At 41.5% G+C, this 9,384-nt stretch overlaps 1 protein-coding gene across 4 annotated transcripts; it reads left to right on the top strand.

Annotated features, from left to right (window-relative positions):
* The first annotated feature begins 531 nt into the window (after positions 1–531).
* LOC136463803 (uncharacterized) lies at positions 532–7,375 on the top strand. 4 transcript variants are annotated; one of them, XM_066462788.1, is made up of 6 exons: positions 532–679; positions 3,120–3,258; positions 3,678–3,733; positions 4,038–5,837; positions 6,187–6,373; positions 6,456–7,375. In XM_066462788.1, the coding sequence occupies exons 2-6, from the start codon at positions 3,216–3,218 to the stop codon at positions 7,103–7,105; spliced, it is 2,736 nt and encodes a 911-aa protein (XP_066318885.1). In that variant the 5' UTR covers positions 532–679; positions 3,120–3,215; the 3' UTR covers positions 7,106–7,375. The 4 variants fall into 4 exon arrangements, with proteins under 4 accessions (XP_066318885.1, XP_066318882.1, XP_066318884.1 ...); XM_066462785.1 differs by having other exon boundaries at positions 3,669–3,733; XM_066462787.1 differs by having other exon boundaries at positions 533–679; positions 3,669–3,733; positions 6,459–7,375.
* The last annotated feature ends 2,009 nt before the right edge of the window (positions 7,376–9,384 follow it).

Below are 9,384 nucleotides of genomic sequence, written 5' to 3'. Positions count from 1 at the left end.
GCATACCCAATAAACAAGGACACTTAGGGTCGCAGCTTTACAATCGAAGATATTTCTTCTTCATCCAAGTATAAGTGTCGGAGTCTCGGAGATGCCGAGGAGAAGGAGCGAGGTTACGAGGAGGACGAACAAATGTGGCAGAAAGACCGAACTGAGAAAGCGAGGGGCACGAGTGCTCGTGAGGCAGACGTGCTTGTGCTGCTGGCAGAGATGGTGAAGAAAATTAAACTAGGGTTCCTAGAACACACAAACTATATATATGATTGTTCAGATTTGGGTCAAAATACCTATGTTGAGCTTCTTTGAGTCTAATACTCGCATGACAGCTCAAAGTCGGGTTCTCCAACGGGTAACGGAGACGGATAAACAAAGAACGTTCCTATACCCGCTATATCCATTGAAGATAGATTCTTATCTATTTAGATACTCACGAATAAAGATATAATTTCATCACATATATCAGATATCAGGGCCTGTTGCCATCTTTACCCGCGGCCGCGGAGGAAACGAAAGGAAACAACAAGAAGCCAAACCAAACGGCTCGCAAAGCACTCGCTACCTAACTGTGCTCCAGCACTCTCCCACTCCCTCGGCCCCTCCCACATAAACCTGCCGCCGCCGCCGCTCCCTCTCCCGGCCGCAACTGGGCTGCGAATGCTCGGCGTCCGCGTCTCGTGAGGTTAGTATCCTGCTCTTATCATCCATAGACTCTCTCCCTCTCTCCCCCGCCCCGCCATCTCTCGCTCTCTCGCTGCGACGTGCCGACGGTGCTTGGTTGCCTGCGGGTGGTTGTGTTCGCTCTCTAGCTGTGGCTTCCGCGGGGTACGACAATCGAGTTTTATGTCGAAATGCCACCTCCCGATTCAATTCGAGTTGTCTCTTGTAGAGTCCGAGCATTTTTGTTTTGTTGCGTATTCGTGGTAGGGATACATGTAGTAATTTCAGGCGAGGTTATGAGTCGGTGCTTTGGTTCTGGGAAGATTAATTAATAAAACATTTCTATGATTTAGTGCTTGGTTGGAAAGATAAATTTTATGATTCAGTAGAAATAAGATAAACCGAGTTAGGATTCAGTGACTGAAATGCAGTACCCATCGATTTGCATATGGCACCTGTTGTGTCATTATTATATCACCTCTCTATGCACTCCTTAATTTTCCAAAAAAGGATAAATAAAAATTCAGACCTGCATATGCTGTTTTTGACACATCTGTGGCTATAATTTCGCATATGGCTATAATTTCGGCCTCTGTAGACTGTAGTTCTTCAGTTTCGTGTATGCTTCAATACGTGTGTTTGAACAGCTTCTCCGATAGAGTTGAATTTGTTTGGAAAAAACGTTTGGCAGAACCGCTCCCCCAAACGGGGGATAGGAGATGAGCCGGTAGAAGCTAGTTTTTTTTTTCCTTCAGAAGTCTAGCACAAAAACAGCTTCAGCTTCGTGCCGGAGGTAATAAGCTGGTTTTGAAGCCCTAACAAAGGGGCCTAATGTGGTACTATAATTTACTAAGGCCTGTTTAGCACAGATTCAAATGGCTCTGGCTTCATACCACAGTGCACGGAGGAGGTAGAGCCGGTGAAGCAAAAAATAATGGCTTCACTATACTAGCCTAGTTTATTTTGAGAGAGATAAAAACTGTTTCTTGCTACAGTGCACGAAGGAGCTAAGAGTCAGGACTCAGGAGTGAGCAAACCAAGACAAAGTTTATGGTTCATGGTGTATTTTAATATGTAGACACTACAGCATTGCTGCATGGGGGAATTGTCTCGGTTTCAGGGTACATGTGGAGACGTACATACCTGTACATCTCGTTATTCTCATTCTTGATTGCATATTTTATTCAACGTAGAGTGCATGCCCTCTACTTTATCACAACATCATTGCCCTTTTCTTTTCCTGGTTTACACTGTCAAAATTCAAGGTGCTGACGAGATTTCCAGAGAAAATCTGGAGCCTTTAGACTGTCTCCAATGGATGTCCCATATGGGCACCCATACATAAAATGGGTCTCGAATGGTACTGTATCAGCCTCCAACAGAGCACCTATATGCGAGACCCATTTTGGGCTACAGCAAAGGCACAATTCAAATATGAGTATCCTCTCTCCTGGAGACTCATTTGTAGAAAGAGTTCTCTTTTGGGTCCTGTTGTTGGAGAAGACTAAAAATAGGTACGGAACCCTTTACCTGTAGCACTACCTAAACGTGAAATGTGTCTTGTATTTTGGGTAATTGTGTTGGAGATAGCCTTAAGGATGGTGTTGTTGCAGACTGCAGAGATTCCTCTGTCACCTGTAAATCTTGGCATTATTTTGGTTGTCCATGGCTCCATAGTTATTTTGTGCCAATTCATTTTTTTAGTTTTCACACTTGTCTGATCTGAGTAAGTGTAAAACATTAGAAATCTGTGCTCTTGATTGGTATTTTTCAGGTCACTCTTATTGCAATTCTGCCTTCTATTACCTGACAAAAATGCAGTTTTTCAGAGACTGTTGTCTTTTCTGCAAGATTCCTTTTGGGAGTACGTACGAACTCGTTAATGTCATGTCCTTATGCGTCCATATCGTTGTTACTTGTGTTCATTGGCTCTGTGGACTTGCTTTTATTTTGTCCTTTTATCCGCCACTCTGCTAGACTGTCACTATTCCATATTGCCAAGTGCTGCTCTGTCCACCTCGAATATTTTAGTTCTCTGTGCTGATTTTCTTTTCATGTAAGTAAAGTTGAACAAGAAGAGGCCATAAACTCTGCTTCCCTTTTGCACCAATCTGGCCTACAAGTGCCTGCAAAATGTTCATGTGTCTCTTGAAGTTTTCCCAACGAGCATCTTTCTGCAGTAATGGCAACAGACTTTTTGTATCTGGTGTCCCTTACATTTAAATCCTAAGGACTTTAGACGCTAAGAGCCTCCTGAAATATATTCATGCAGTTATCCATTCCTCTCGAGTGTTACCATGTTAGTGCTAGCTGGCCATTATTCTACTGAAATTTTCCTGCTCTTAGAGTTTACCTAGTCACCTGACAAGGGCTGTGGTCTGATCGTATGGTTAATTTACCTGGTTTCAGTCATACAACTCATAAGGTTCATGGAGTTTCATATCTTTTTGTTTGCTTTTCAGGATTCCATGTTCCAAATGAATTGTTTTAAGCTGGGTGAGCTACCTTTTATCAGGAGAAATTGATCAATTGGTTTGAATTTTGAACTATGTACAAGAATGTCAGAAGTAAAGCCAGTAATTGATCACACTCGTGGAGATGGTATGTATCACTTACAATCTCTTTTGGGTGCTTCTTGAGTAGGTCCTATATTTATTGTGTTACTTTTGTATTTTTGTGACATTTGGATGTAATAGTGGGGTGTTCATTTTACGAAATAATCATGGGATTAATTGGGAAAAAGACCTGGCAGGATTGCTGTATAAAAATTGTCATCATTCTGCTTTATGTTGGGATAAATCATAGATGATATTGTATTATATTCAACAAGTAGTGGATTGTATTATTATACTTTCTTGTGTTTTTTAGATAATGACAAAACAATTATTTGTTCTGCCATTCCTGTTTTTTTATTGCTTGGGTTATATTTATAAGTCAAGTTTATCCAGGCACTAACCTTTTACTTTGTATCATTTACATCAAAATACCTTATTCAATGTTTCTCCTCTCAGGACTATCAGTTCAAAGAATCATCTCAGAATTGAAGAAAGTTACCAATCCTGTTGAGGGAAAACTTGTGAGTGTCATATACAAAATTTATTTTAGTATTTTCTTTCAAAAAAATATTTTAGAAATTTGTTCCCTCACACTTATACTGGTGATTGTCATTTGACAAGGACTGTAGGGATCTTTCGACATGGTAAAATTTGAAAATAAAAAGAAAGGGAAATATATATCCCTACATGTAAAGATTAGCTATCAGTTAATGCTAATAGAAATATTTATGGTATTATATTTTCCTGAAGGGCCTGAGGAAAAATAATATATACAATTGGTGTTTGTCTTGATTATTGTTTGTGATATTGTGGGTTTATCTACAGGGTGCTGATGACAATTCTTCGAGCAGAAAATCTAATGCAACGTCATTAAAAATGTTATTAGAGAAGGAGATGTCTAAAGAAGCGGAGTCAAAGAGAAGACCTCCAAGTGTCATTGCCAGATTAATGGGTCTTGAGGAGGATTTACCTACTAAAGAACCAATTGTACACCATACCGTAAGTGACTTGAGTAGAGATTTAAATGCCACAAACAGCACCTTACATGGAAAAGAACGCCATCAGTTCATAATGTCGAAGACACAAAATGACCAATCCTATCATGAGAAAATTGAATACAATGATGTTTATGAAGTATCTGAAGGGCAATCAGGAACAGGCTATTTTCATGATCAAACATCACAGAAAGGATGGTCTTCAGAGAACAAGAGTAAGCAATTCGATATTGCACAAGGCAAAATCATGGAACCAGAACACTTTGCTATTGAAGAGAAGCTCCTTTGTACAAAGGAGTTGCCTGAAGCTCTTGTTTTTCCATGTTCAAATAGAGATTTATTTCTTGAATTTCCTGAAGAACATAACCTGACATTCTCAAGACAGTCGAGTGGGCTTCATGCAAACCGAGCACCACCTCAGACAAAACGCATTACAGTACTGAAACCAATTAGATCTGTTGAAATTAATGGCATAAGACGATCCAGAGCAGAAATTGGTAAGCAAAATGTATTGAAGATGAGAAGGTTCCATCAGATTCCTAGTCCAAAGGAAGAGATGCCTTCCCAGCCAAGTAGAATAGTACTTTTGAGGCCTACCCCAGGGAAGCCTGGTATATCAAAGGCAAAGCTGACCTCCAGGGCAACTTCATTTCAGTTGACTAACCGTAACAGTCTCAGTGGATCATTAGATGATAACCAGGCATCCATAGGATCTGCAGGACTGGCGCATGGTATCATGCAGCGCCGGCAAGATGGATGTCACCAAAGAGATGATTCTTTGTTATCTTCTGCATACTCAAATGGATATGGGGGAGATGAAAGCTCATTCAGTGATTCAGAAGTTGATTATACCAGTGGTTCTGAAATCAACTATATTGAAGATGGTGATACCCTCAGTGACTCCGAGGGAGGTAGCCCTCTGTTAAAACATTCATGGAATTACATAAGAAGATATGAAGGTCAATGCTCAAGCTCATCCTTTAGCAAAATCTCCCACTTTTCTGAGTCATCAGTAATCACGGAGGCCAAAAAACAGCTTTCAGAGCGATGGTCAATGGTTACCTGCAATGAGACAAGTCAAGTGCAACTGTCGAGGAGAAAATGCACGTTAGGTGAGATGCTATCCATTAAGGAAGCAAAGAAAGATGAGGCCACCACTGGGATGTTTTCTGTTTCCAGTAACCAGTCATGTGGCCTGGAAAATGAACTGACTACACGTTCTGCAAATGTAACTACTTCTAGAAAGAATGATGACAATGGGGATAGATCTTCTAGGAAATTGCCAAGATCAAAATCTGTTCCAGTGATTTCATCCACGTCTGATAACATGATGGTGAATGTGCAAGCTTCAAATCCTGAGAGCTGCAAACTGAAAGTGGCTGTTGTGTCAAATAAAGAAAAATCAGCTTTGAAGGGAAGAGTTTCGGATTTTTTCTTGTCTAAAAGTAAAAAGCCAAGAAGGCAGATGTCCACTCATCATCCATCTGATTGCTTTGCTGAGAGGCTTGAAGGTTGTATTATTCATAGTAGACAGGATTGCAATCACGAAATGGATGCCATTGAGAAAGCGAGGCATTGTGAGGACAGATTTGATGGTTTTTCGACACGAATATCAACTAGCATATCAGATGTAAGCATTTCTCGAATATCATGAAAGTTTAATACTCCCTCCGTTCCAAATTATAAGACGTTTTGACTTTTATAGATACATTGCTTTTACTATATATCTAGACAATGTATATCTAAGTGTATAGCAAAAGCTACATATCTAGAAAAGTCAAAACATCTTATTATTTGGAACAGATGGAGTACAATGTTATATTCTTCTGTTCTTGCATAAGAAACATACCACATTGTTCGAGTGCCCTTTCTGTTGAGTTTCTTGACTTATCGCTACCTGTTTATTCTTGCATAAGAACTATATCACTGCATTCCAAACTTCTTGGCCTCAAAACAACTGATAAGAAATTGCATTACAGAGAACAACTTCTGGTGCATCTGTATCATTGGACAGTTCAACCAGAAACCTGGATAAACTAGGAGTAAATAAATGCCTAAATAGTAACCGTGATCAACCAAGCCCTACCTCAGTTCTTGATGCACCCTCTGAAGATAGCAGTTGCAATGAACCTGAAACACCTGGAAGAACTACTTCCAAGAATGCGAGTAAGTCTTGTTTTTCTGTATCAAAGCTCTCCATTACTCAATCTGATTTATATATTGATTTCTTCTGCTTTATTATCTGAAGCAGTATCAAGATCTTCAGCAACTGAAACAGTCGCCCGTTTCTTATCATGGGATGACACCGCTTCAGAGTCACAGTCACTTTGTAACCCAAGGCCAAGTTCTCTTCTCCCTGATGTAGATGATGATGAGTCAGAATGCCATGTCCTTGTGCAAAATATAATGTCATCAGCTGGATTAGGCACTTCACAATCATGTATGGTTTTCACCGGTTGGCATTTACCTGATCACCCTCTTGACCCGGTACTGTACAACAAAGTATCAGAGCTGCAGGAGAAAAGTTCATACAGAAGGCTTCTTTTTGACTGCGTGAATGTTGCTCTTATCGAGATCGGCGAGAACACCTTACTGAGTGCATTCCCATGGAGTAAAAGACACTCCAGGACATGGAGAGGCACCTCATCTCCTGATCTGGGTGTAGAAGTCTGGAGTATCCTGAAGGACTGGATATACGGGGCACGGATGTTTGTGGTGAGCAAGAGAGATAATGCTGGGATCATATTGGACAGAATTGTGAAGCAGGAGGTGGAAGCAAGAGGGTGGGTGAAACTGATGATGGCGCAGGTGGTTGACATCACTGAGGAACTCGAAGGGGGAGTAATGGACGAGCTGGTTGAAGAAGCCGTGCTGGACTTTACAGTTTGTTTTCAATGATGAGACATCGATTGTAACTGGTAAAACTTTCCAGGGAGCAGCTGGTTTGTGTATGCTCTTGTTTTGCAGCTACTCCGTATCCCCCTGATTCTCTATGTAGCTGGTTCTGCTTGTTGTGTTACTACGAGGTTCTATAAACTTACATGGTCATTGTGCAGTTCATGAGAAGTTTTGTAGGCAAAATGAAGTGAGCCAAACTTTCCATGGTGGGATCTGCTGTTTCTGCATTTCACATTGTTCGTTCGTTGTTAATGAGCAAGAACAGCAAAAGCTTTGCCAGCTTAAGTGCTGTGGAGCATATATTATCTCATTGAGCATATATTTAGGTGCATTGTAAAAACTAAAAACTACCTATCTAAAAGGACAAAATGACTTACCATTTGGAATGAAGGGAGTACGCATGATGAAGAATATCTGAAGACAATTATTACCAATAATTAGCCAATATCAAGTATTTACAAATCTTTTTTAGCAATGTTTACGAATTATGTATGCATTTATATTTTGCTATATATAACAGATTTGGCATTTGCATGCCCCTGTATCATTGTTTTTGAAAAAAATGGCGTATCAGTATTGGCACATCGCGTAACAGCAGGGATCGAGGGAGGCTTGTCAGTTCTCAATTGTCGCGGTCATCAGCGCTGTACGTGCTGACTGCTGAGCGGGGTGAATCTGTGATCACTGGGCGGTCAGGATTCAGGAATGGGCTGGTTTGCTTCCGGATGCGAGGGCCAATAGTATATAGAATGCTGAGCTATTAGATCAATGAATAATAAATTGGGACGTCTCTGGAATGTAACAACTAGGTGATTCCCGGCGTGTTGCTGCGATATTTTTTTAAGAATTATTTGCTAGCTGGTTTATACATGGGAATAAAAATACAATAAAGACTACTGCTTAATTGCCGATCATAGTTTAGATGACAAACACACTTCTAGCATGAAAAACTATCCAAACCAGCAAGTGCTCCATAGAATATCAATCCAAATGCACAAGAGCAAGCTAAGAGTAATCAGAAGAAAAAGAGAGGCGGCCAGGAAATCAGAGTCAGTACATGCAACCATCTTGAACTCTGCTAGCCTCTAGGTGCTCCCCTGCACAGCTTCATTATTATCAACATGTACATTAATAAAAATCTACCACATGTTGCATGGAGGAGCAAGAGCACCAGTGATCTTCGACAAAGCTCGTCAATTTAACCTGCAGAATGTGGCCATATATAGATGCCGAGATGTGCTGCTGTCACAGGAATAGGAGCAGAGAGTGCACGGAGAACATATCATCTGGCGCCTCACTGTGTACTACTCATGGCTCGTCCATTGCGTCGTCTATATATAGCTTGATTATTAGCAGTCAGCTTTAGAAGAGGAAGAGAGGAAGTCACCTAAAATAAAATACAGAGTGGAACACTGGTGTTTGAAGAGGAAGGGAGAAAGTCACATGATAGAATGCTAGGAGTATGTACGTAGCATAACTGCATACACATATGGAGTAAGTGCATAGTGGAAGGGTAGTGTGATCAAAACGGGGTCTATTATGAACAGTAGAGATTTAGCTAGTCGATGGAATGGAACGAACAATACTAATTAGATGGTGGATGTGTGGGCTAGGAGGGAATGAGAGAAATTGGCTAGTGGGGTTTTGCTTTATAAGAGTATATGATATGATTAGGTAACTACGTTTTTGAGGTAGCTGCCTTTTTTTGGCTTTCACGTTTACTTGATCGGAAACGCTCTAACCCGAGCGTCCGACATCCTGACGCTGCACCCACTCTCTGCGCCACCCGTGCTGTGCCCACCCGCCCTCTGCGCCACCATCGCCCGTGCGACCCCACCCGACCCTCTATGCGTCGCCGCCCAGCTCCGCATTGTCGGCGAGTTCCGTGCTGCCGGCGAGCTCACCAGTGACCTCCACGCGCCACCCACCCGCCCTTTGTGCGCACCGCTGCCCGTGCTGCCCTCACACCCGCCCACTATGCACCGCTGTACAGCTCCACGTTGCCGACGAGCACACCGGTGACCTCCACGCGCCGACGAGCCTCCATTTGCGAAGCAACAAGGAGATGTTTGCGCTGAAAGAGCATATTGCAAACGTATGTTTTAAGTGTTTCAGAGGTATATTGTAAGTGTTTTATATCGATGTTGCAAAAGTAGATCGGGATGTTGCACATGTTGCAATAGCAAATACGCATGTTGCAAGGCTATGTTTCAAGTGTTTCATCTGTTTTAGACATATATTGCAAATATTTCATCTAGATGTTTCAAAAGTACATCCGG

The sequence above is a fragment of the Miscanthus floridulus genome, chromosome 7, assembly GCF_019320115.1.
Source record: "Miscanthus floridulus cultivar M001 chromosome 7, ASM1932011v1, whole genome shotgun sequence".
NCBI lineage: Eukaryota > Viridiplantae > Streptophyta > Magnoliopsida > Poales > Poaceae > Miscanthus > Miscanthus floridulus.
This window is presented reverse-complemented; position numbering and strand designations above follow the sequence as displayed.